The sequence below is a fragment of the Lacerta agilis genome, chromosome Z (assembly GCF_009819535.1).
Source record: "Lacerta agilis isolate rLacAgi1 chromosome Z, rLacAgi1.pri, whole genome shotgun sequence".
NCBI lineage: Eukaryota > Metazoa > Chordata > Lepidosauria > Squamata > Lacertidae > Lacerta > Lacerta agilis.
In genome coordinates this window covers 45,132,980-45,160,547 of record NC_046331.1, presented here as the reverse complement: position 1 = coordinate 45,160,547, position 27,568 = coordinate 45,132,980, and the positions used below count along the sequence as shown (strand labels likewise).

The 27,568-nt window shown below is 44.6% G+C and overlaps 1 protein-coding gene across 2 annotated transcripts in view; it reads right to left on the bottom strand.

Annotated features, from left to right (window-relative positions):
• Window positions 1-570: 570 nt before the first annotated feature.
• Window positions 571-27,568, bottom strand: part of WDR44 (WD repeat domain 44) — a 43,727-nt gene continuing 16,729 nt past the window's right edge. Inside the window, exons 4-20 of one of the 2 annotated variants that reach the window (XM_033137105.1) lie at window positions 26,249-26,903; window positions 25,883-26,013; window positions 24,415-24,510; window positions 22,020-22,156; window positions 19,107-19,190; window positions 18,724-18,830; window positions 17,387-17,538; window positions 16,581-16,719; window positions 16,416-16,480; window positions 15,121-15,234; window positions 7,481-7,603; window positions 6,081-6,272; window positions 5,704-5,805; window positions 4,516-4,631; window positions 3,827-3,954; window positions 2,166-2,297; window positions 572-1,006 (exon numbers count right to left, since the gene is read on the bottom strand). In XM_033137105.1, coding sequence (XP_032992996.1) covers window positions 912-1,006; window positions 2,166-2,297; window positions 3,827-3,954; window positions 4,516-4,631; window positions 5,704-5,805; window positions 6,081-6,272; window positions 7,481-7,603; window positions 15,121-15,234; window positions 16,416-16,480; window positions 16,581-16,719; window positions 17,387-17,538; window positions 18,724-18,830; window positions 19,107-19,190; window positions 22,020-22,156; window positions 24,415-24,510; window positions 25,883-26,013; window positions 26,249-26,903 — 2,568 coding nt within the window. In that variant the 3' untranslated portion in view covers window positions 572-911. Of the gene's footprint in view, window positions 1,007-2,165; window positions 2,298-3,826; window positions 3,955-4,515; window positions 4,632-5,703; window positions 5,806-6,080; window positions 6,273-7,480; window positions 7,604-15,120; window positions 15,235-16,415; window positions 16,481-16,580; window positions 16,720-17,386; window positions 17,539-18,723; window positions 18,831-19,106; window positions 19,191-22,019; window positions 22,157-24,414; window positions 24,511-25,882; window positions 26,014-26,248; window positions 26,904-27,568 lie in introns of both variants that reach the window. The other variant, XM_033137107.1, reaches the window with a different exon arrangement.

Below are 27,568 nucleotides of genomic sequence, written 5' to 3'. Positions count from 1 at the left end.
TTAGCTCTAAACAAACAAAAAACCGACTTTTTTTAAAACTACAATGCTTTAAAAAATATGTAAACAATTTTATTTTACACTGTTGTAAAATACAAGAATTGTTCCTAATGCAGCTTAATTTTTTTGTTTAAGGTGAGCATAGCCCAGTGCCCATGAATAAGGAATGAGAGATTCTTTCATAGAAAAATTGTGCTCCAGTGTGCAACAGAAAGAGAGAAAAAGGGTATATATTAAGAAAGGAATCTAGAGTGCACAACAATTAGAAGACAAGAGAAATCCACTTTAGAAAACATTGATACATGGTTGCTTCTAACCCATCCAGGCCAAGGGATGGAGGAAGGGCAGAAAAAACCTCACAGAACATTACAGGATCCGGCCACAAATTCAGCTTTCTTAACAGAGATTCAGAAATAGATCAGCTTTGCTGGAAACAGGAATCTGGAGAGAGAGACTGCATGACATCTTTGCAAAAAAAAAAAAAAAACCCTCAACCCACCCCACCCACCCTGGGAACCAATAAATTAAATTAAATATTCATTTAAGCACAATTTGATATGTGTCACCCTCAAAAGGGCACACACACACACACATGTGAATATCTCATTGCCCTTTTCATGCAGAATCCTGTGCATGGCAAACAGTTGCTTAGCAAAATAAATTTTCAGAGAAATGCAACGCTGAGTTGCTGTTTTGGCCACGTCATTTATGGGCCTCTCTTTCTATTCTAAAAGCCAGGGGGAGTTAATAGTTGAGATGCTGCTTCCCCAGGAGGTCTAATGGAGCAGCTTTAAGTGAGAGTTCAAAAGATAAGCCAACCCTCGAACTCTATATTATACTTTGCTTTGCTTCACTGATCACATGATTCATAACCAGGTACCATCCATCATGATGCTGTCGAGATACCAATGATTTCAAGATGTGTTTTTCTTCTTGTTTATGAAGACTTTGATGGCTCCAGTAAAGTCAGCCGACAGAAGCACTTCTGTGTGATCCGTCTTCAAAGCTCCTTAAAAGGGCAGAAGAAGCTGGTTTAGGAAATGGCACCAGGCATGAGGTAGCACACAGCAAACAGGTTAGGGGAGGGAAGCTCAGCTCCAACATCCCATCCCTGGCATCTGCAACGGAAAGCCCCCGGAGAGCTACTGCCAGCCAGAGTAGACAGTACTGCACAAGATAGGCCACATTCATCAGAGATTAGTCATTCACTTAACCCTGCTTTTTGCATATGCCTCAAGGCAGCTGCTAAAATAAAAGCGCACAATAAAAACTATAAAACACACACACAATAAGAAGAAATCTAAAATCCAATTAAAAGGGGGCAACTGGAAGGCCAAATCCAGTTAAAGCTCCAAGACAACACAATGGACTACTCCTGTGTTTGAAACAGAACAAGAAAGGTCATCAGGCTGAGAGTGGGCAATCCAGTGTTTAGATGTCACCACTCCAACAGTCATCTGCCTAAGCCCCAAGGGCAGCCTCCCAAAACTGATGGGCAGATTGGAAGACTGTCTTCTCCAGTATTAGGCAGCCCAGCACATGGCCTTCATACTCAAGAGGTAATCGTGGAAAAAGCCCAAGCACTGTGTCCCTTCCCTGATGGCTGAAAGCAGAGTTGAAAGCAATTCCCTAGAAATAAGCCTGACTTGTGTCATCTGCTCCAGAGTCAATAGCACAGAAGCGTCATTTACAGCCCTCCACGGACAGCTTCTTCAAGGGTCTTCCAGTCCTTCACTCAATCATTCACCTTCCTATTGTTTAACAGATGGAGAAGTTACTTGTGCAGTGTGGGAGAGGAGAAATCACTCAGGATAATAGAACAGGGGAAGCAGGGAGGGAGAGAGAGATGAAAGGAGATTGCCAGGCCTGAGAGCAGCCGTTTGAAATCCCCAGCAGCAAGAGAAATCCACTAAGTTCAATTTGGAATCCTTCATTTCCCATTCGACTCCTGTTCTCCCTTCTCATCTTATTCAGTCCTAGTATTCACGCAACACTGAGCTCTCTGAAGTAGCTTATAGGTGAAATCAAACACATTTCAGTTGGGATTACCTACCTAATGGATGCGCTACTTCAAGAGGATTTCCCTGCTCAAGGTTAAGGGTGACCCAGGGCCTGCCACAGAGTGCATTAGTTCTCAAAACCTCACCCCGAGGTGATAGGGCACCTACCAGAAGGAATGGGATCAGTTGATTCAGAATCTTCATTTTTGCTTTCGGGCTCCTGCTTTTCAGGTGTATCCAATGATACCATCAAGCTGGGATTTGGGGCAAAAATGGCGGATGTGACCACTGCGTTATGTGCTACAAAGAGAAGAAAAGCAATCAGGACCCACCCTTTGGGGGAAAAAGCGCAGGGAGTGGAGTATGGAGGTTAATTGTAGGTAACTGGCAGATGCAATGGTGATTTTTAGGGATGGCTCCGATAGGAAGTATTTAAAGCTCCAAGAAAGCTCATTCACAAGGAATTGGTCAGAACAGGGGGAATACACTACATGAATACCCACACAAACACCTGGTTTGCTTCTGATACTCGAACACACTCTTGTGTCTTTTTTTTACTGACATGGAATGTGTTCAGTTGCAATTCATAGGTCTGTCAGGTGCTACTCAATTCACCCAGGACAGCTAACCACCTGCCCAGTCCAGAGGCCACATAAGAGCCAACTCAAAGATGCCAGAAGGGAATATGGTTCACGCCTTATAAGCTCCTGGTCACCCTTAACCTTTCCACCTACTGGCTGGGTGCCTTCACGAGCACACACCCCCCATCCTAGGGTAGTATAGTCCTATAGAGGACTGTACCACGCACGTAGCCTTCTTGATCATCTAGAATATGCTGTTACCAAAACTGGATTCCATAGAAAATAATTGTGCCAAGACTTAAACCCACTCCTTTGAATAGCAAGAGAAGCCCCAATCAAGCAAAGTGCTTCACAGGGTAAGAATAAGTGGTGTGGTTTTGTCATCAGCCATTCATATTTGGAGAAGACTTCTTGTAGCCACTTCAGGATCTGTAACACTCCCAGCCAAGCAGCGTTTTCTAATAAGGATGAGGTGGGGCACCAGTCGCCCTCTAAGTGTTGTTGCACTCCAGCTCCCATCAGCCCTAGTCAGCATGGCCAACACTCAAGGAGGATGCGAGTTGTACCCCAGCAGCATCTGGAGGGCTCCAAGTTCTCCAGCTCAGGTTTATACAAGATTTGTGAAGAGCAGCAGGGAAGAGGACTGTGCTACATTTCTATACGGGGGGGGGGGAGATTTTGTTTTGTTTTAAAATACAGAAGGGTGGGGGAGCTTCTGAAATGGTGACCCCCATACCTGTTGCAGTCTGCTCTACCACATTTCTGAGACATGTGGATCAGATCGCTTTTTACATAAGTACGTATGTGCGGCTGGGCAGCAAGCAAGAGGTTTTTGCAGATGTACTGAACCACCACCTGCAGGGGCACCCCCTTTTGGCTCTGCTCTTCCTGTTCAGTGACTATGTTGCCCCATTTTACCCCAAATAGCTCCATCATTAACTGGATTGTTCCAGTGGGCTTTACTGGTTACACTGCTGGAGAGGAAAAGGGAGGAGGCTGGATCTGCACAGAGGCCCAAAGCATTCTGGGAGGCCATCTGACCAGCACTGAGGTCAGAACCCATGAAAAAGAGGCTGGCCGCCATTCTTGGGACACAAGCACTTGGTCACTCACAGCGGCCCAGCTTCTCCCTTGTGATACACAAGTCCCCCCCCCCCCCCCCGGCCACATGCATGGCTTAAATGAAAGGTCTTGGAATTGAAAGGCAGCAGCTTCAGCTCAAACACTGATGTGGCAGTGGGGTTTCACCTTTGACACCCTCCCAGAAGTCGTTGCGGTCCCTCCTGACGGAAGTAAACTTGCTTAAATCATGGTAGGTGCTCCAGATGTAAACGTATTTATCTTCAGAACCACTTACGATGTATGTGAAGTCGTGGCTGAGGAATGAGAGAAGAAAAACAATTCCCAGTTACTTTCGGTTCATCTTTTCTTGTTCCCATTGCTTCCTCCCACAGGACAGGAAATTCATGGCTTAAAACAAAGTCTAAGGGTACACTGTGTCAATGTTATTTTGTTTATTACTTTCTTATTCTGCCAAGAGCTCAGGGTGGTGCACAGGGTTCTCTCCTCCCATATCCCATAATAACCTTAGCTACCCTTTGGGTTTGATGAGTTGGGAGATGGTGACTGGTTCAAGGTCCATGTCTTGACTAGTGGATATTTAAACCCAGATCTCCCCAGTGCTAGCTTGAGATTTCATCTGCTACACCACAGAAGAGACCATGCAAAGCACCAAAAAAACATAATTTCTGAAACTCTTAATTTCAGAAGCAGAAAACATGGTCTGTTCGTGTATGTATCTATCTCTACAAATATGCACAGAGCAACTTAAATCTGCACGATGAAGTCAAGGCATGCATTGTGTTCTTCTTCCAAAAAAGGGTTGCAGGGGGGAGGGAGTCTAGGAAGTCCTGGCTGTGAGCCATTTCTTTCTTTACCTGAAGCTGGCTTTGATCTGGCTGCTGCTGTTGACATAGCCCTTATATTTCATAGACAGAGACAAATCTCTCAGGTCATAGAGTCGGATTCGGGAGTCGTTTGACGTCACCAGGATCTGGCAAGAAAAGTAAAAAAAAAATCCATCAGCGCAATGAGTTGAGAAGCAGAAGCTAGACTGGCCTGCCATTTCTGCGCTGAGCTGCAGAAATGACCAGAGCTCAGAGCTCAGAACTCTGTTCCCACAGAAGCATTTTTCCACCATGTGGAAAATGTGTGGGATCTGTTGGCAGTGAGGGAAGAGCACTCTGTACATGCTTAAATGCTCTCCATTACTGATCTAGCTTGCTCAGCAGAAGCAGAGTTGAGACAGTTTCTAAATCTTCTCATTGGAGAAACAGAAGGGCTGCTTCCATGGGTTGGCATCCTGAGCATTAGCCAGCCTCTGAATCTCCTTCTAGCCCTTTGAGTTGAGGCACAAAGAGGGGGGGGGTTGCTACATACTATCATCAGCTTTGGCACTACTTTTCAGGGTATTCTGAGTTCATGCTCACTGAAATTTTGACGTATGCTAAATTAATTGTTAACTGTTGGTTTGTGCATGCTGTATTATATTTTTTATTTCCTTTGTTACTGTAATACTGTAACAACATTATCAATGCAAATGTTAAAAACACCTTTTCAAAAACAATAATAGGACAGACAGCATCATTGTGCGCCATAGACCTGATTTAAAATGTGCACCTTCTGAAAGCTCATCCACAAAAATTCAGAAAAGAAAGTTGCCAGCTATACATCTACACAGATGGGCACACCAACTGAGCAGGCCCTTCCATGCACCACTACCACACACACTCTGCTTGGCAGTAGGATCACACAGGAAGGCCAGCCCAGCATATCTCAAGGCATGGGAACTGGCAATCATTCAGGGCTTTCTAAGTTTGCAACAAAACCATGCATTGGGCCCAGAAGCATATCAGCAGTCAGTGTTGTTTATGCAGGGCGGTGTTACATGGGTTCAAACAGAAGCACCAGTTGCAACTCTGGAGGCTGCACTCTGGACTAGCTGCGGCTTCCACACCATCACTCCAGGTTTGTGAAACTATGGGATGTAGGTAACATTAAACGGACTTGTGGAATTGGACACAATGGCCAAAGAGTGTGAGTGTCTTCAAGGTAAGAGGAGCTACCTTGTTTTCTCCTGGCAGTGGCTCAATTCCAGTGATTTTCCTCCCAACTCGATTCCGCCCTCTAGTTGATCGCACATGGATCTGTGTATGATACTTTAAGTGCTAAAGAGAAATAAAACAAGAAGAAACTCATTGAAATATACACATGGGTTCACCGAGCTCTGCTGTGCACCCTGAAGTGGCCAAAACTGGATTGGAACATGGAAGCAGCTCAAGGGAAAACAGTTGGTGTCGGCAGTGGGTACTTGAGACAATATTAGTTCCGGTATGTAAAATGGGACTTCTTTCTGAATGTTTTGAACCACAGCAACAATCCTACTTACTGGTTGTCTCCCTTGAATGAACCAGGTGGCATCAATTGTGGTAGCAGGGCTTACCTCTGTGTCGTAGAAGATACACCGGCCATCATAGGTGCCAATAACAGCGTATTTGCCATTCTGGCAAAAGTTGGCTGCTGTGATCAGCTTGGTCTGCCCATCCACTTCATTCCAGAGGGCCACTTTTTTGTCAGGAATGTTCCAAAGTCGCAGCTTTCCATCCAGCGAGCCACTTAAGAAGTATCTGTCATCCTAAAATAGGATAGATGCCACAAGAAATGTGTTATTGGTGGCAACTTCTTTGAGGCCTTCTAATATGTTGTCGTCACCCCACTGGAAATGGACACACAGGTACAGAGCCAACTTTGCTCAGTTAGAATCTCACCATTCCTGACATTCAGGTAAACTTTGGTGTCTGCATGAGTGCAAATTCATGGGCTTGTTGTACGTCAGACATTCTCAAACATGCAAACCAAGGTAGGTAGGTGATGTCCCACAGGCACCATCTTAAGATAGGTACAATGTGTATCTTGATAACTCTTTCATGTACCCTTACTCACAGAGGCACAGAATTGTAGAGTTGGAAGGAATGCCAAGGGTCATCCAGTCCAACCCCCTGCAATTCCAGAATGACAGATAAATGATCTCTGACAGATGCCCATCCAACCTCTGCTTACAAACCTCCAATGGAGAGTCCACCGCCTTGTGAGGTAGTCTGCTCCACTGCTGAATACATCTTACCATCAGAATACATCTCCTTCCTTGGCATTTGAATCCATTGGTTTGGGTCCTGCCTTTTGGAGCAGCAGAAAACAAGCTTGCTCCATCTTCCATGTGACAGCCCTTCAGATAACTGAATATGGCTATCTTATCACCTCTCATCTGTTTCTTTCCTCTTTCATTTCCTCGGACTTGCACATGGGAGAAGATGAGCTGGCAATCAGGAGGTGCTGCTTCACAGAAAAGAGGTGGTGGCGGAGACAACTGGGGAGACGCTGGAGGTTTTGTGCAAGCCCACAGAGGAGGGAGAGGAGGCAACAGCAGCACCAGTGTCCACCATGGACTTTGGGGTGTGGGGTGGGGAGGGGCCTGGTTTTAGTGGACTGACCTGCAGGGGCACAGCATGATGGGCCCACAAGGGTGGGTGGGGAGAGGGAGGGCCCATCCTTGAGACAGTTATTGTAAGGCTGTGGAGAGGGGGTAGGATTGTACAGATGGGGTGGCATAGAGAGGGTGGGGTGTGCAGGGATGTCCGCGTTTATCCTGGTGGCACAGTGTGGTTTGGAATGTATTTTTGAAGTGTGTTTTATTGTCTATGGTGCTAGTTTTAGTGCTTAATAAAACCTATTGCAAACACTTTATCATCCTGCCCCCCCCCCTCCTCGCTTGCCACACGAACTCAATCCTCTATTCATATTTAAAATTCAAAACTGGGTTAGAAGCGAGGCCACCTCCCTTACCCTTGGATGGAAGGCTATAGCAGTGACGAAGTCAATGTGCTGGAAACAGCAGAGGCACTCCCGCCTGGATATGTGCCAGAGCCTGACTGTCTTGTCCATAGAAGAAGAGAGCAGAAAGTAATTCTGGGGGGATCAAAACGGCATGCATTATTTCTGAGATGTATAAAATATAAAGAGAGTGCAGAGCCCTGATGCAATCCACTGTTAAGTTTCTTTTTTTTTTTTTTATAAGATTTTATTATTTTCTAATAAGACAAAAGAAAAACATAACATAAACACCACTATTAACAATACAAAACAATACAAAAATACAATACATAAACACAGCACAAAAATACAATCAAACAATTACAATAAAAAGAAACATATACAAACCTTTAAACTAACACTTATCCTCTTACTTTCCTTGGTACTATCTTCTCTGTTTTAGGGGACTTCCCCCATTCCCTCCACTGTCTTCAAAATCATGTATATCTCCTAGGTAGCTTTGTATCTTATTCTATTCACATTTGCTCAATTTTTAATGTGCTTTACTTTACTTAATCATATACCTAATCACATATAAATCTTGACTTAAACACCAAATCTTAACATATTTTTTTAACAAATAAATCTTTCACACAAAAATATCTTCCTAACAATTTTATCTAATATAAACCTACTAAAGCCGCTATTCTATTTGATTCTGCTCAAATATTCAATTTTACTGATTTAACTAAATAGTCTTTAAATTTCTTCCAATCCCGTGACACCTTCTCCTCCCTCTGGTCCCGGATTCTGGCGGTCAGTTCTGCGAGTTCCATATACTCCATCATCTTCATCTGCCATTCTTCCACCGTTGGTATCTCTTCGCCTTTCCATGTTCTTGCCAATAGGATTCTAGCTGCTGTTGTGGCATACATAAAAAACACTCTATCCTGACTGGGTATCTCTTCATTTGTTATGCTCAGAAGAAATGCCTCTGGTTTCTTACAAAAGGTAACTCTCATTACCTTCTTAAGTTCGTTATAAATCTTATCCCAGAAAGCATTTACCGCTGGGCACAACCACCACATATGAAAAAAGGTACCTTTCGCATGTTTACATTTCCAACACACATCTGACATTTTGGTATTCATCTTAGCTATCTTAACTGGTGTCAAATACCATCTGTAAACCATTTTCATTATATTTTCTCTTAAGCTATGACAAGCAGTGAATTTGATACCTTTCTGCCACAATCTCTCCCAGTCATCCATCATGATATTGTGTCCTACATCTTTCGCCCAATCTATCATTGACGATTTAACCAGTTCATCTTTCGTATGCCACTCTAGCAAAAGATTATACATTTTGGAAAGGTTCTTAAAGTTCGGTTCTATCAGTTCTGTTTCCAGTTTTGATTTTTCTACTTGAAAACCAACTTTTTTGTCCATTTTAAATGTTTCATATACCTGGTGATAGTGCAGCCAGTCGGGGACCTGACTTTTCACCTGATCGTAACTTTTTAGCTTGAAAGAGTCCCCTTCCTGCTGCAATATGTCCATATATCTTAACCAATTTGCAGACATGTTCGGTCTCTTATAGGCTTTGGCCTCCACCGGAGAGATCCATCTAGGGGTCTTTCTCTCTAACAAGTCTTTATATCTAGTCCAGACCTGATACAAGGATTTTCTAACTATATGAGACTTAAAAGTTCTGTGGATCTTAACCTTGTCATACCAAAGGTATGCATGCCATCCAAACATATTATCATGACCTTCCAAGTCCAATACATCAACGTTCTCTAGTTTAAACCAATCCTTTAGCCAGCAAAAGGCTGCTGCTTCAAAGTAAAGTCTTAAGTCCGGCAGGGCAAAGCCTCCTCTCTCTTTAGAGTCTGTTAGGATCTTAAACTTGATTCTTGGCTTTTTGCCCTGCCATATAAACTTTGATAAGTCCTTTTGCCATTTCTTAAAGCAATCCAGTTTATCCAAAATTGGTATGGCTTGGAATAAAAACAGCATCCTTGGTAGGACATTCATTTTTATCACTGCAATTCTTCCCATTAACGACAGTTTCAGTCTTGTCCATATTTCCATATCTTTCTTTATTTCCATCCACAATTTTTCGTAATTGTCCTTATACAGGTTCAAATTCTTGGTTGTGAGGTTGATACCTAGATATTTTACTGTTTTGACAAAATTGAGGCCAGTGCCTTCCTGTATTCTTTGAATTTGTTCTGCACTCATATTTTTTCCTAAAACTTTGGTTTTCTGCTTGTTTAACTTGAAACCAGCTACAAGTCCAAATTGTTCAATTATTCCCAAAGCTCTGGGGACACTGCTTTCCGGTTCTTGCAGGGATAGCATCAAATCGTCTGCGAAGGCGCGTAATTTGTATTCCTTCTCTCCCACACGAATTCCTTTTATCTGTTTGTCCTTTCGTATCATATTTAGGAGGACTTCCAGGACCGTAATGAAAAGTAAAGGGGAGATAGGGCACCCTTGTCTTGTTCCCTTTTCGACTTCAAACTCCTCCGATATCACACTGTTTACAATTACTTTTGCTCTTTGTTCTGTATAGATGGCATTAATTCCATTCAAAAACTTTTCGCCAACTCCCATCCTTTCCAAATTCTTTTTCATAAATGTCCAAGAAACTTTGTCAAATGCTTTCTCTGCATCAACAAACAATAGTGCCGCATCTGTATTTATGTTTCTCTCCAGTTTTTCTAAAATGTCCACAATAATTCTCGTGTTATTACTAATTTGTCTTCCTGGCAAGAAACCTGCTTGGTCTCTATGTATATAATCTTTCAACACTCTTTTTAACCTTGTAGCCAATATATTTGCAAAAATCTTATAATCCACATTCAAAAGGGATATTGGACGATAATTTTTCATTTGCGTCGCATCCATATCTGGTTTTGGAATCAGTGTGATAAAGGCTTCCTTCCACGTCTCTGGTGCCCTATCTCCTTCTAATATCTTGTTGCAAACTTCTCTTAGTGGCTGCGATAGCCAGTCTTTCAATGTCTTATAATACTTTGCTGTTAATCCGTCCGGTCCTGGGGCCTTCCCCAATTGCATGTTATTTATTGCCTCTTCTATTTCCTGCGTCGTTATTGGGTGGTTGAGAGTAATTAATTTTTCCTCTGGGACCTTTTGCAATCCGTTTTTTTCCAGAAATCGGTCTATTTCTGCTTCATCTATCTTCTCCTCCTTGTACAGTTGCTTGTAGAATCTCTGAAAACACCATCTGATTTCCTCTGGTTTCTCCACGTTTTTTCCGTTTACTACCAAGTTATTGATGACATTTACCTTTTGTCTTTTCTTCAATTGCCAAGCTAGTAATTTTCCACATTTATTAGCCGATTCGAATGTTCTTTGCTTCATCATTTTCACTTTCCATTCAATGTCCTGGTTCATTATATTGGCATATTGGGATTGCAAGTATTTAATTTCTTTTTGAATTTTAACGCATCTGGGATGTCCTCTTAGTTCCTTTTCCTTTTCTTTGATTAATTTCAACAATCTCTCCATCTCTGCATTTTGTTGTCTCTTCTTTTTTGCTTTTTCACTAATAAGAAATCCTCTCATTACAGCTTTACTTGCATCCCAAGCAATTCTTTTCTCCACTTCGGAGCTCCAATTTATCTGAAAATATTCTTTCATCTTTTTCGCCGCTCTTTCCACTAGCTTGGTGTTTCTCATCAAAGCGTCATCCATTCTCCATCTAAAAGAGTCCTTGGAAATCATTTTTAAATTTAGCTGTACAGGATTGTGGTCTGAAAGAGTTTTAGGGCCAATTTCTGCCTTTTGTATTTTTGGAGCCAATTCATTCGAGATCCAAATATAGTCTATCCTCGACCATGACTGCTGAGGTTCGCTGAAATATGTTGCCTCTGTATCTGTGGGGTTTTTTAATCTCCAAGAATCCACCAAATTCAAATTGTCCACCATTTCAAAAAAGGTCTTTGGGAGTTTCCCATCATTCGTTAATTTAGTTCTTTGAGATCTGTCCATTAATGTGGAAACTGCACCATTAAAATCTCCAAGGCAAACTAATTTGTAATCCAAATAGTCCAACAGCAAGTCATGTATTTTCTTATAAAAGATTGACTTTCCATCATTTGGTGCATAAAGTCCCAGAATCAAAAATTTTTCGCCTTGTACGTTAATTTCAATTGCGATGTATCTCCCTTCTTCATCTTTGAATAGCTGTCTTGGGCTGTATTTCTCCTTTGCATAAATCACTACTCCTCTCTTCTTGACCTTGTCCGATGATATGAACTCTTGGCCCAATTTTTTATTCTGTAATAATCTTCTGTGACGTCGGGCTATGTGGGTTTCCTGTAAACATATTATATCCAAATTCTTCTTTTCTATGCTGTAGAACACTCTGCGTCTCTTTGGCCTCTGATTCAATCCCCGGACATTCCATGTCATTAACTTGAGCGCCATTTTCCTTTCTCTAGTCTTCTCCTCCAATTGCTTCTCCTTTCTTGTCTTCCTCTGGATCTTTGCCTGGACTTGGTGGACTTGGTAGTGGTCCCGGCGGTGGTGGGAAAACCTCTGGAAACCTGTAGAATTGTGCTGGGTCGAGTGGTGTGCCTTTAAATTGTTCCAGATGCTTATCCAAGAACTTCTGTTTCTCCGCCAGGGACCTTATTCTTATCTTTTTCCCTTCAAACGTAAATGCCAGGCCTTCTGGAAATTCCCAACTGTAGGGGATTTTCCTTTTTCTAATCTCAGTTGCCAAATCGTTGTAAGGAACTCTTTTGTCAAGGAAAAATCTGGGGATATCCTTATAAAAAATTACTTTGTTCTGCTCTACCACCAGGTTGTTTCTGTAATGACAGTCCAGAAAGAAATCCCTATCGTGTCGATCGTGACACACAATCAAACAGTCGCTGACTGTTTTGTTACTTTTCTTTCCTCTGGAACCTCTTGGACCAAATCTGAAGGCCTTCACTATGCGCGCTGAGACGTTTATCTCTTCTATCTCCCAAAATCCTGAAAATAGCTTCACTATGTAGTCTTTTAGGTCTTCCCCTTCCACTTCTGGAAGATTTCTTAGGCGAATGTTGCCCTCTCTTTGATGTAGTTGCAGAAACGCAAGGGACTCTTCCACAGACCTCTGTCGTGTTCCAATATTCTCTATCTGTTCCAAATCCAAATTGTCCAATTTTTCCTCCACCTTTTTTATTTTTTCTTTGACCACTTTAATTTCCTCTGAGTCCTTTTTCAAGGTGGTCACCTCTTGCCCAATCCTGTTAATCTCTTCTCTATTCTTCTTTACATTCTCCTCAATTTGCCCAATTGATTTTTCTAGGGTCTGCGTAGAATTTTTAATATCAGCTTTTATATCCGCTTGAAGTTTTTCTATCGCTGAATTCACTGCTGTATTTCCTGATGAAACTTGATCTTGTGTTTGCTTCAGCCCATCAGTAACGCTTTTCAGTCCTGCTGCAATTTCTGCCACACTAGCAACCAATTTCTCCATTTGTTCCTGTAGAGTTAGGGAAACAGAGCCTTTTCTTTTCTCAGAGCCAGTTCCTTTAGATCTAGTTTCCATTCCTTGTGGGCTCTGCAACTGTAATCTCAAGGTCACTCCAGTTGCTGTAGTAACAATCTCAGACATTCACAGTAGAAGGCCAACAGTCCCAAAAGTAAACACCAGGTGGCCAGCAGATCAGTTCTGAGAACAAAGAGGCTGCTGAGCCAGGAGCCCACACCAGTCCCAAAAATCCAACTTTTAGGCAAAGAGTTTATATTCCAAAGTATAAATTCCTTAAAGCCAAGAAGAGTCCACTTTTATGTAGCCCAAGTCAGTAACAGTTCTTAACTTGCAGTGTTACCACCAAAGTTTATAAAGTAGCTTGTATCTGGTTACAAAGAAGTCAAAATGTCTCCACTGGTAAACAGTCACTGAGACACCAACAAAGAAAAAATGGCAACAATATATCACAGCCCGCTACTGACCCGGAATCCTAATCCAGAGGGTGAGGGGCGTCTTCTTTTGCCATATCAACTGTTTTTAAGTCTTAAAACAAACTTTAAGCAACTTTTAAACCACTTTTAAAAAGTTTGGCAGAGTTCGCAAGACTTTTCCGTTAGTCGCGGCTTTGATCTTTTAGCGCTACCAAGCTCGCACGAACAGTACAAAGGGAACAGGCTTCCTTTTGCAGTTCCTCTGCAAGTAGTGCTCTTTAAACTTGAAAAAATAATCCAATTCTTTAACTTACAGAGTTTCTTTGAAGTTTTCTTTGCAGGAAGTGCCGGGTGCTCGAGTCTGGCGGGATCGCTGCTTTGATCCTCCGCAGGCAGATGCTTCTTCAGTCCCGTGCCGGCGCTCCGCTCGCCCGATTTTCCCCCTTACGAGGGTCAATCGGGAACGGAGACGGCACGTCTGGGACCCACGAAGCTCAGGTCCACGGGACGCTCTTCCCGTGGCTTTAAGGGACCCGTGGCGCAGGCACGGAAGTCCCTAAAGCCTAGCGGAGGACGGAGCCATCGGACTCCCGTCCGCCATTGACCGGCACCTAACCGGAAGTGCAATCCACTGTTAAGTTTCATCTATTCAGCATGGAAGAAATTTCTCTCATTGCTTGCAGTTCAGCAAAAAGGGATTGGGGAAAAGAGTAAGCCTTCATGCGTGCTAATGATGCTAGTTCACTTCAACTAGTAAGTGCAGCAGCAGCAAACAAACTCTGGTCACAGGACCAGAGAGGTTCCTCCAGGAGATTAGGAACAGTGGAAAGTTTGTCTGCCTTTCCTGATCTTTCATCATGGCCGACAGCTGCGGGGTGGGTGTGTTACTGGCCCATGGAGAGAACAGCAATGCACCCCTATCTGGGCAGATAAACTAGATGATGGTGATTATTTATTTCTTGTACCCCACCCATCTGAGTGGGTTGCCCCAGCCACTCTGGGCGTCTTCCAACAAAATATAAAGGAACACAACGAAACATCAAACATTAAAAGCTTCCCGAAACAGGGCTGCCTTAAGATGTCTATGAAAAGTTAAGAAAAAAAACAAGGAAATGAAAAACTGTTTTCACTGTTTCTCACAATGTGGATAGGAACTTGTTCTCACTACAATAAGCCTGCAACTTATGTTATGCGGATCGCAACTGACGCCAAAATTGCATATCGTCAAAAGCCATTGGAATGCCAATGTCATTTCTGCCAGAACCCCTCCTTTTTCGCCATGCGCATAAGTTGTGGGCTTACAGTACAATAAAGTGGTGGGCTGGTATTTCTTCTCCTTAAGGCAGCTTTCCCCAACCTGGTGCCCTCCAGGCATTCTGAACTACTTTGACTATTAGCCACACTGGTTGGGGGGGGGGGGGCTAAGGGAGCTGCAAGCCAAAGCATCTGGAAGTCACCAAGTTGGGGAAGGCTGATGTAAGGTCTCCTTCTCTGGCTGCACCCTCCTGTCCTGTAAAGTTAGGTGCTTATCCGCTGTAATGTCCCATTTGTGGAATGATCCCAGGTGGGCCACAGCTCAGTGGTAGAGCACATGATTTGAATTCAGAAGGTGCCAGGTTCAACCTCCAGCATTTCCAGGTAGCACTGGAAACGACTCCTCTTTGAAATCCTGGAAAAGCCTAAACACAACTTGAAAACAAGCAACATATTGCTGCTCCTATTTATGAGAAGTCCAAGATGTCTTACTTTAGACCAGGACAAGTCCAGGAGATCTGCTGTGTGACCTTTGTATTTGCAGAATGGCCGCTGGCGAAATGGTGTGTTTTTATCATCAGGGTCCTCATCGGCCCCACTGCAAACCTAACAAACAGATATACAAGAACTGTGAGATGCAGGAGGAACAGAGAGTCCCAAGTGCATTGAGAACCCACAATTAGGGATCCTGTCAATAGCAGGAGTCACATTCCCACTGAAAGGAAAGGTTTTCTGGAGCTCCATGAACACACTACAGCTCCTGCTCCTGAATTGGGGAAGTGAATGCCAGCATGTTTTTAAAACCTCTATACCTGCAAACAGTGAGGACTAGGAACTTGCTTTAAATAAAAGGCAGGTGGAATGATGATTTTGGACTAGTCACTGTACACTGTACACCACAACACGAAAAATGCTTGGGGAAACTCTGACAACACTGGAGACAGCTTGCCCAGATGTAGACATGAACTTATCAAGAAAGCAAGCACAGTGACTCTGCATGCAGAATGGTGCTTTCTCTACACTCTTGGTGCAAGCTTTTGCATCCCTGCTTTTCCTCCTTGCCTGCTGTATCTCTTCAATGAGATAATGTGCACTATCAGCCTCACCTTTAAATAAGCTTGTGGAAGGTAATTGTTAGGTTAGGAAATGCAGACAGCAAGTGGAGCACTTAATTACCTCCAGCATTCAAATCCAAAGTCATGCTAAGAAAGCAGCGTTAATTACTCACATATCAGGAGAAAGATGTGATGTCCTTAATAACCTACTATCAAGTTAGCTCTGGGTGATTCTACAACCCCTCCCTCCCATGTTGAATGGATTTTAACTCTGGTGATTTGTGCCTGAATGAGATTTGAACCAGGAGACCTGTGCCCCTTATAGTCAAGGCCTCCAAAGAGCAAACTACAGGGTGATGGGGTGGAAGGGAAAGGGTCCGTAAGTCATGGGAAACTACTGGACTGTTGTGTCAGACGCCCCAAGGACAAATTTCTGTGTTACTTGTCTTATAGAAGATAACATGGGCCACAGCTCATATTGCCAATCTTCTTTATTGCTTTAGAACTTCCAAAACAGAAACTTGCCCTGAACATAAGAGTGATCATGCATTCTAGAGAATAATTCTATTCTCCTTTGTTTGAGATGATGAGCTGTTTAACATGTCTGTTTGCATTATTTGTGTGTGGCAGGAAAATGTTTTTCCCATCGTTTTTCTTGGTTCTTCCCCTTACATAAAAAATATCAATTATTTAATGGTAAAAAACAAACAAAAAAACCAAGGTCCAACTTACCCCCATATCGTTATCTGACTTTGAAGAATTCAAACTCTCTTGAGATGGGGAGGGAGACACACGACCTGAAACACAATTGGGGGGAGGGGGGAGAAATACAGCTTCTTTTCAAACAAGCAATTGTTTACTTGGCTTTCTACCATGCAAGGAAGGAGCAGGCTGTACCTTCTGTGTTGTACTTCATCCGCATGTTATTGAAGTAGTCAAATGCATTCTTCAGCACCCAGATCCTCACCACATTGTCCTGACCTGCAGACGCAAGCAAACGGCCACAGTGCGAGAACTTCATTGTCCAAACGGCGCCCTGTTGAGAAAAGCAATACCTGTCGGGCTAGGAACATTGGCACTTCTACTATCAGGTCCATACTTCAAACCAGAGACTGGTCACATACGAACAGTGTTAAAATGCCCATTATTTGTTAACCTGCCTTTCATCCAAAAAAACTCCACTGTGACACATATGGGTGTCCCCACCACCACCACCAACAGCCCTATGAAGTATGCTGGGCTGAGTGTGCATCTGTGTGACCGGCTAACATCATCTAACAAGTTGTATGGCTCAGTGAGGATATCTACCAGGGCTTTCTCAATCCTGGCCTGACACACAGATCACAGGCATTGTGCAGAGATTAGCATACAACACAGACCCCACTCCCACAGGTGTACAAGGAGGACATTTGGGAGAAAATAAGTGAGAGGAGAGTATCTTGTGAATGAATTTTAGTGGCTGCTTAAAAAAGCACAGCACAGTTCAATTTTTTAATTATTTTTATATAACTTCTATTAAGTAGCTTTGTGCGATATTTTGAAAAGTGGAATATTAATAAAAGGCCTGCCCTGACTATGACAATATTATTTGTTTATTTAAAATATTTATATTTATAATGGCTTCTGTGGGATCCCAATGGCAGACTGATACTACCAGGTGGCAGCGGAATAGTTTGTGAGTGGAAGCAAAAACCACAACCTACCATATGCTCGCCACTGAGATCCTGGACAACTTTAATTTGCTCAAAATCATACGGCCCCTTGAAGCCATGTGCCGCCTTGAATTTCACTGGCCTGGTATACGGCATGCCTTCATCATCACTTGAGGATGGGTCATCTTGATCAGTGTGGAATACTAGGAAGAAAACGAGTGCCTGGAATCAAAGCCTATTACCTTCTGCAAACTGCGTTTGGAACATAGGAAACTCCATTATATGGAATCAGGTCATTATTGGTCTATCTAGCTTAGTCTCGTCTACACTTCCTGGCAGCAGCTCTCCCGAGTCTTAAGACAGGAGTCTCTCCCAGCCCTACCTGGAGATGCGGGAATTGTACCTGGAACACTGCACATGTGTTGTATTATTTTAACGTAGAGCTATGTCAAACGGACATAGAAATTTACATATGGACAAACAAAGCTGGCTTGTGCCAAGTCAGGCCAGTGGTCCTTCTTGCCTAGTACTGTCTGCATTGACCAGCAGCAGCTCTCTGGGGTTTCAGGCAGGAGTCCTTTCCCCAGCTCCACTAACTGAGATTGCAGATATACAGGCCGCTGCCCCATGCAGAGTCACGTGACTGGCTCATTTAGTTCAGTGCTGTCTCCTCTGTTGGGCTGGCTTCCTGGGGTCTTTCCCATCAGCTGCAACTTGATCCTTAAGAAAAACTAAAATAAAAAATTGGAGATGCCACTGGGAATTGAACCTGGAGCCTTCTGCATGTGAAGCAGGTGTTCCATCTCTGAGCAACAGCACCTGCCCTGCATTTAGTGTCTGAATAAATTTTGGAACAATATTGTTATGCTTTATATTACAGTGGAGGGGAGGGACTGAAGCTGGGAACCAGCAACCTGGGCCGTCACACCAAACATTTAAAGCACCACAATACCACTTTAAACAATCATTACTTCCCCCAGAGAATCCTGGGAAGAATGGTTTGTTAAGGATGCTGTGAGACCTCTATTCCCTCTCCCAGAGCCACAATTCTCACAAGTTCCCTGGGAAGAGGGATAGATTGTTAGGCTACACTGAGAATTGGAGCTCTGTGAAAGGAATGGGGGGGCCCCCTCCTAAATCTCCCAGCATGCTTAACAAACTACAGCTCCCAGGATTCTTTGGAGGAATCCATGACTGTTTTAAGGGATATCATACTGCTTTAAATGTATGGTGTGAACATGGCCTTGGTCAGAAAGTGGAAGACAAGATCTAAATCACAAACTCCAATCACAATAAGGGTAATGAATGAAATGCCCCCCCCCCCTTTCTCTCTGGGTATATTGCCTATTTGATACTTCCCCACCCCAAAAGATCCGCCTTTCTCCAACCTTCATCTCGAACACTCTTCACTTTGTTGACGGCACGCTCTCCATATTCTTCAGCCAGATGCCTCGCCCTCTTGACTGATTTGCCCAAGAACTTCTTCAGCTGAGTCCTTGGGGGTGGGGGTGCGGAGGGAGAAAAGAAAGTTGCCATGAGCAAACATGTTAGATAGCTAGATCCATTTAGGAGATGGCACACACGACTTGTAATATGGCCACAATTTGAAACACAAACATCCATTTGCTTTTTTGCTACTTTTAGTTTAATATTTAGACCCTGCTGCTCCATAAAAACAAATAAAAGTAAAGTAGGAAGATGCAATGGGACTGTATAATAAAAACAAACATTTAAAAACCCACCCAACATAAGAAGTTAGTTGTGGCCTTACGTCTTCTGCTTCAAGCGCCCTCCATCTGTGTCACTTTGCTGTGGCTGCATTTTGTCTTCATCGTCTGACTGTGCCCCATCGTTACTGTGGAAAAGCAAAATGGCTTTAAACCTTATGTGCCAAGCATCCACACTTCTCAATGGAACTGAACCCCAAAATGAAGTAACCGCAGCTTTCTCCTATGTGCTAAGCTACTTAAAATAAAATAAAGTTTGTTAATGCCAAATGGTGCTTCCAAGCAGTTTATGTATAAAAACCAGTGACGTGATCCTTAAGATACAAAGAGCAATAATTGAAATACACCATTAAAACAACACATCAATTAAAGTGGAAGACAGATGGCGACATCAAAGGAATGTGTGAGCAAAGAGGTGTCTTCACAAGTGTAAGGGTTTTCAGTGATTGCTCATGAGTAACCAGCCTGACGCCGAGGTTTCTGAAGCTAGGTTTCTTTATTGTGCAGATATGTAAAGTGCAGCCACAAAAGTACGTCTAGCTCATCCTTCGGCAGAGTCCGGGAATGACCCCTTCCGGTTCTTTGCCCCCGCCTCCCCCCTCTGCGTCCTCCCCCCCCCCTGCGCAAGTGGGGAGACGGAAGAGGCGCCTCACCTCCAGTCCCTGCTTGATGCGAGGGCTCTCCTTCCCTGACTTCTACTTCCCCTTCCCATCTCCCCCTCCCCACTAGAGGGATCACTGCCTCCCTCACTGGAGGAAGATGAATTGCTGAGCAGGTGGGAAGGGGGCTCGCGATACAGAGAAAGCCCTGGCAACTCTTTGCCGTGAGGTGAGGGCAGCACCCTGACAACAAGCTAGAAGAATACCAAAACAAATGGGGTCTCCTCCTTGAGATTCCCCATTTAAAATGTTTTCCCCTGGTGCCTATATGCCAGGCCTCTCCAGATATTGCTAGACTACAAGTTTACATCATTCCTGCTACCAGTGATGCTTGCTGGGGATGATGCGAGTTGGGAGTCCCTGAATATCTGAAGGGCACCACCCTTCAGATTCCCTACCCCACCCCACCTATAGACCACCAAATTTGGCACCGTGAAGAGAGACGAGAGCAATGGCTTTTCCCACCGGCCTTGCTCTGCACTCCAACCCTAGGAGCCTTTCCCAGACCATGACTTTGAGAAGCAACTGGGAAGATAGGAGTTTGGGGATATTAAAAAAATAAATCACAAGTTGTGTGTCTTTGTTTCTCATTTTGACCCTTTTATGTGGTTATGTACGTTTTGTGGTATTTTATGCATTTTGACTTGCTGTTACTTTTATCGATTATAATTTAGAAATTCTTTACTTGTTAAGTGTAAACTTCAATTATTATTTGCTGATATTTCATTGTACTGTTTACTATTATATTCTAATGGATTATTTAATATTGCTTTATTTGATATACGCTGTTTATTTGAAAGCTATTGTGACATTTATGTATTGGATCAGATTGTTACTCCCTGTGTGACCTTTGCTGTCTATTTTGCTGCTGCTTCAGCTTGTAAACCGCCTTGGGTATAGTAATACTTCTCAAACCTTTATGAGGCATTTAGAAGTAGAATCGCGAGAGAAAGAATCACATACAGGAACTTTAAAATATATATACACAAAGAAACAACAATTAAACTCATAGGCTGATTGTATGTGTGTATATGTAAAATCTAGAATTTCCTCCTGTTAAAGTACTACTCCTTGAAGCACTGCTGCCAAAAACTCAGCTACCCCCGCAGTCACCCCTTGGTCAATGTCAGAGAGACAGAATCCAACACTTCCACCCTGCTGCGGTTCCAAACGGTCCAAAAGGGGGGACAACACGCGTTCACGCAGCGTACTGTGTAGCGGACAATAAAAGAGAATATGCTCTACAGTGTCCGGGACATTCAGGGAACATCTGCAGTATCTCTTGTTTCTGGGAATATTCTGATATCTACCCCTGACAAATGCCGAGGGAAAGATATTCAGTCGGGCCAACATAAATGCCCTACGTTGGGCTGGTATTATTAGTTTAGTAACATAGTTGACCCTGCTATCGAGGATATTTAAATCATAGAATATGGGAGAGCAAATTTTGTTTACTGCTGCCGCAATATTTTGTCTCTCAACATCCTTTAGTCTAATTAAGACATTATGATAGATATGTTGCTCGCTTGAGTTGTACAAGGGCTCCAGCTCGATGCCTATCGATCTGATTTTATTTTCTAGGAGTTGGTACCATCTAGATTTATAGGATTCCTTGAGCAGGTCAGAGAGCAGGGTATAGTAATATTGAAAGGTGGTACACAAATTAAAAGTGAAATGAAAAAAGAAGAAGAAAGTGAAATGACAAAAGGAGGGGGGAATGTCATGGCTAAGGCACCATCCCTGAACTAGGACTGTTTCCTGGCAGCTACCCCCTACCTTCTCAGAAAGTGGGGCAAGCCAATTTTGATCCTCCAGTGCCAAACTTACTAAGTAGGCAGGATCACATGGGAGCTGGTAGTTCTTCAGACACCAAGGGGTTCCAGACCACTTAATGCATTAAGGTACATTTAATAGTCCACTGTGTGAATTGTGCCTGGAAACAAACCAGTGAAGCTCTTGAGAAGGACTGGAACAATATATTTATATCTCTGTGTGACAGTTAATTGTTTTGAAGCCGAGTTCTGGAACAGCTAACATTTCTGGACTGTTTTTTCCCCAAAAGCAAACCCAACAGAAATCATGAGAGAGAACATCCATCGGGAGTAGAGAACCTCTGGGGTCCTGCAGATGTTGCTGGACTATAACTCCCATCATCCTTGACCACTAGTCATACTGGCTGGGGTTGATGGGAGTCGGGAGTCCAACAACACTTGCGCCCATACATAGAAGAGACATTGATAAAGAAATGCAGGCAGGCAGAACAGGCACCACCATCCAGGTGCCGCCCTCAATTCCTACCTGACATATTCCTTGGTCCGTCTCATGATGTGCAGCGTCAGGGGGTTGATGCCCGTGGGCAGCTTCTCCTCAGCCAAACTCAGGGGTATCTCCTCTCCTGTGTCGAGATTCTTGATCATGACGCTTGCCAGGATTTCCTGCAGAGGGAGACAGGACAGAAGGAAGGGTCAATGGACAAGGCTCACGCACATGATGAGAGGAACCACAGAAGGTAGCAGCAAAAATAGTTGACTGAACCCAGTGCTGGCATTGTACTCATCAAGACAAATAAGACAACTATGAATAAATAACTGCGGTTGATTGGGCAGAGGAACTGCTCTCAATGCATCCAAGCAGCACTTGAAATCCAGACACCTGGGCATTAGGTTTGCCCTCTAGCTATTGGCCTTGAGCACTCTGACCACTGGCCCTGCTGGCTGGGGCCAGAGGCTGCAATGGACAGACCTTTGGTGTGACCCTGTGAGGAGAAATGCTGTGCATAAGGCACTCTGTGTACCTGCTTTGGAAAAAGGCACCTGCACTTCAGGGCCTTCTTAGCAGCAGCTCTTTGTTGACAGGCTCCAAAAAAAGGAGAGAGAGCGAAAAGGGCAACAGTCGCTTTTAATACTTGTAGGCGGGGCCTGGATTAGGCAAGTTCACTCCGATTGGTCCGTGAAACAGCAGGCCCCTCATTGGCTACAGGTTCTTGTCAGTGGAGAAGGAGCAGTTAACTGTCCATTGGGAAAAATAACTGTCTGTTGGGAAAGTCAGTTGGTGAGGGAGGCTGAGGGGAAAGTGGAGAGCTTGAGGTTCAGATAACGAGATGCCTCTTTCCCCAGTGCAAAACGGGGAGGCTCGGGACAAGAGAGCAGATGGCTGGGTTAGGCTAAGGGACTGGCCTACACAGAAGTCTCCCAAGAAGAAGGCCACACAAGGGTGGTTTTGTGTTGTTGTGTTGTTGTTGTTTTTGGTTTTTTAGCAAAAAGAAAATTAGTTAAAATGTCCAAGCAGCCAGAAAAGTTTTGGGACCAGAGACCAATTGCCCCCAGTAACTGGAGTGAATCTGGCTGAAGTGGAGGGCTTAGGGAACGCGGCCTGAGGTAAAATCCCCTTACGAGGTTGGCGTCAGCAGCAGACTCTGGAGTTCTTAGAAATTGCCATTAAGCACGTTGGACCCCAATGTGCACAAACACCCCTTCAAGGAAGGATCTTAGTTGATAGCTGGATACTGGCACTGGAGATGAAACAACCTCATGCCTATGTCTATCATTTTATCATCATCAATTAAATGTGTATACTGCCCTTCATCCAAAGGTCTTGGGGCAGTTCACAGCATAAAAAAACAAAAAACAAAATAGGGACACAGAATACTTATACCAAGCTACCAGGATGTTTTGGTAGCATTCCGATAGTGCTGCATGTGCCTGAAGGCTTCTTCCACATCACTTCCTTCCCTCTCCGCCATCCCTCCTCAGGCGGAGTAAGAAGAATCAAGATTCAGCTCCCCACACGCCCCACTGACAGTCTAGGCCTGTAGACCTGGAGGGAAGACCCAGTGAAGACTGAGATAGCAGAGGGATGTGGAGGGCAGAATGGGAGGGAAGAGATCCTGGAAGCATTTATTTTTAATATAAAAGGCTCCTTCTCCACTGTGTCAGGGACTGGCAGGGACTGAGGAGCTGGTGGGGGGGGGGCTATGGGGCCAGGGGCCGAGCCAGGGAAAGTAGCTAGTGATTTATGTGCCTCCCACAAGGCAGCGGAAGAGCCTGAGGAGGAGGAGGAGCCAGGGCTGGATGTGCCAGCCCAGAAGAATCCCCTCTGCCTCCTCCTCCACTGTCCCCCAGGACCAGGCTTAAAGAAACAGGCACAGAGGCAACCTCTCTGTGGGAGAAGTCGCAGGTTGCCTGCATGTACAATGTCAGACAAAGGTACTTGAGTTTGGGTGAAGGTGTGGTCACGCTGTTGCTCCAACTGTCCAGTTTGATGGAGCACCAGCCTGGGGAGGGGATGCTAGCTACTCAGTCACCAGAAGTGAGTGTGTGCTCTGCTCCTTAGGAGCCAACATTAAGTGCGAGCTTTGCCAATAGAAAATTGAACTGCGAGCCATTTGGGGGCACTTTCCTTCCTTCTTTCCTCTACTTCCTCCCTTCCTCTCTTCTCCCAGGTGCTCTATAGCTCCGTATTTTCCCTCCTAGGGTGTCCTGAGTACTCCCTGTCCAAGATGGGAGTCCAAAACATCTGGAGAGCACCAGGCAACACCAAACTAGTTGCAGCAATGGACTTGGTAAACAGCATCTTCTCATGGCTTTTGGGCCTCTTGGATCTGTGCACGTGTTTATTTTAACACACAGTTCCTGAAAGTCATTTAAATAGGCAGACAGTAACAGTTTTGAAACCAGTCCCCCCTCCTGGATACCTCATCTGTGAGTTCCCTGCCGGAATTAGACCTGGGTCTCTGAGGCCCAATCACTTCACCCGAGATCGTTTGTCCATCCGCCGACTTTCCATTTTCCTGCAATTATAAATGGGCACATACTGTTTCATGAGCATTTCAGGGCTGGAAAATGGGTCAAGCACATCCCAGACTATAACAGGCTTTCCGCAGAGCAACATCGTAAACCAGATCAGTAAAACATGTAGCCCGCTTTTAAGAACTGCAGCCAAAGTATATACAGATGCTGTGATTCTAAACTCACACACTAGGGAGGATGCACCACTGAACACAATGGAATTTACTTCTGAGTAAACACACAATGCATTGTAAGGTGGCAAATCTTTTTCTAAACTTTTCCACTAGTTGCTACTGACCCGTACACACACACACACACACACACACACACACACAAATGAGCCTGGCAAATGGACTGCTGCATTTTCTTCCCACATACACAAATAGGGGTGAGGAGACCTGGTCACCTCTTTAGTTCCTAACTGCAATCATTCCTTAGAAGTAAAGGTTCCCAAGCCACAAGGTAGGATTTGCAAGTGGGCTTCAACTCTAGATTCTCTCAACTAGGCACAGCCTGCAAAGAACAAACCCTGGTGGTGCCAATGGTAGCTCCCTGGTATCTTTTATGCCAGGGGTCAGCTAACTCGGGCCAGTGTTTCCAGCGCCGATCATGTGGCGGGCTGGAGGGTGGGGGAGCGCACGCCCATATGTGTGCGCACACGCCATTTCTGGCGCACTTCCGGATTGGAGGAGCACCGGAAATAGCTTGTGCACATGTGCACGGGCCTCCTCCGACCTGGATGTGCACTGGAAATAACGCTTGCGCACAAGCTATTTCCGGTGCTCCTCCAACCCAGAAGTGGGCAGCTGTGCTGCACTGATAAGAGCAGGTGGCAGCTGGGAATTGTAGCTTTATAAGAGGAAAACTAGAGTTCCCAGGATTCTTTGAAGAAGCCCTATGGTTTAAATGTATGGTGAGGGTGAGAACTAGTTTGAAAGACCAGCATCTGGCTAAAAAGTTCACAAAAAACATTTTGTGTCTCACGTAGATGGATATTTAAGGACCCATTTAGAAACAGCACCTGGTACATCCAAATGCAGGTGGGGAATCGTGCCTTGGAATGCCCCCTCATACCATGCTTAGTGAAAAGTAGACTATTAGACAGGGGGGGGGGGAATCAAGCCTAGACTCCACCCTCCATAACATTCTGGGGTTTTGCATGCTGGAATTTTTTAGTTTGCAGGGAGCATTCCCAGAAACAATCCAGCACCCACATTCAGAAATGGTGCAGTCCCCCAAACAGATACACTCTACCATCCTCATCCTGAGCATGTGGATTGATTATGCACCCATGCTTTGGGGTCCCTTTCCCTCCCACATTGCCCTGGGCATCAATTTCCAGTGGGAAACTGGAAATTTCAAGTGCCATTTTACCTGTGCAGTGACGATTTTGTCCCCGCTTGTTGCACTGGCCAGATCCAAGGAAGGCTGAGAATCTTTGGCTATGGACTCCATCAACACATTGGGAGGTAAGAGGCCACCAGATGAAAAAGTCTCCCTGGGAACTACAGCAAGATGCGAAACATTAAAGAGGTGAGGAGTTTCTACCAATTAAATCAGATTGTGTAGTCTGGGAAGACCAACCTTTACTCCTCCATCATGTGACTCCAGTTCTCACCTGTCCCAAAAGCCAGGATGGCAAATACTCAAGAGTTGGAGAGAGCTGTAATTAGCAATGTCTAGGGAAACAAGTAGCCCACCCTTAGTCTGGTCCAAGGAAGCAACAAAACTAAAACTTACCTTCCAGACCAGGTGTTTTGTGTGTCTCAATTTCCAAGTCGCTCTTCTTCTTCCTTGGCGGTGGGGCAGGCCGAGCAGGAGGTGGGGGCCTTGGGGGAGGGAGGCCTGCTGGCGGGGGAGGCCGGGCAGGACCAGACTTCTTTGTGCTGGCGACAATGTCCGGCTCTATGTTGAGTTGCCGCGGTGGTTTCACAGGAGGCATCTCATCAGCCACGGATGAATCTCTGGCAGGCAGGAAATCCACAGGTGCCTCCAAGACATCCGCCGGCCTTGCGTCAGCTGCCTCCTCGCTTTTCAATTCCTTGTCGCCTTCTCCCGCTTGCCGCAATGGGATCTCGCTTGCGGTTTCCACTGGTCGAGCATCACCTTCCCCCTGCCGATGCTCCAATGCCCCCTCGTGGGTCTGCAAAGCCTGCCTGGGCTCCATTCCATTTGCCACAGCCTGTGGGGGCTGGCAGGGAGGCTCTTCATCGTGGCCTTGTAGCAACCCTGCTTCCGCAAACAAGAGTTCGGGAATGTGCTGGAGAACATCTGCTCCAGGAATCCAAGTGTTTGCATGTGACGGGGAATCGGACAGCTCCTTTTCCGACGAGCCCAATGGACCATAGTCAAGTTGATGTACCTTCTGGCTTTCTTCAATTATATTGTCAATTATCTAAACAAACAAAAGTGTCACATGCAGGAGCTGGCAGGCAGTCGTCGCTGTAACCTATAGAGACTGTGGCCTGGTTGTGGCAGTGGCATGTCTTGCAATGCTGCGAAAGGGACTGAGCTAACTAAGCCACCGCACTGAATGCACTCCTGTGTGTCCACAGCAGGGGTATTTTTCTGGGCAACAGAATCATATAATTGCGCCCCTGAATAGATAGACAGTGAGATCATCCCTTGTGTGGGCAAACAAAGATTCCCCACTCAGCCTACTGACAGAACTATATTCTGGATCCACCCAGGGTCCAGAATGCCCACCCTGTTTTGAGAGGGGACGCAGCAGGGATGGTGTGCCTTCCCTATGTTGTTGGACTACAACTCCCGTCATCCCTGTCCACTGGCTGCGTTAGCTGGGGCTGATGGGAGATGGAGTCTAGCACCTGGAATGTCACAGGCTTCTTATCCCTGATTCACAGCATCCTTATTTTAATTGGGGGAGGGGATCCCGGAATCCCAAGTATCAAAATTTTGGGAGACACTGGTGTTTGCAGAGAATAATGATTCAAAACAACTTTTTAAAAAAAGAAGGAAGGAAGAACTTGGCATACACAGACAGTTGTGGAGGCAGGATTGTTGTCTTTCAAGCTTCAAATGACAATAAGCAATCCAAAA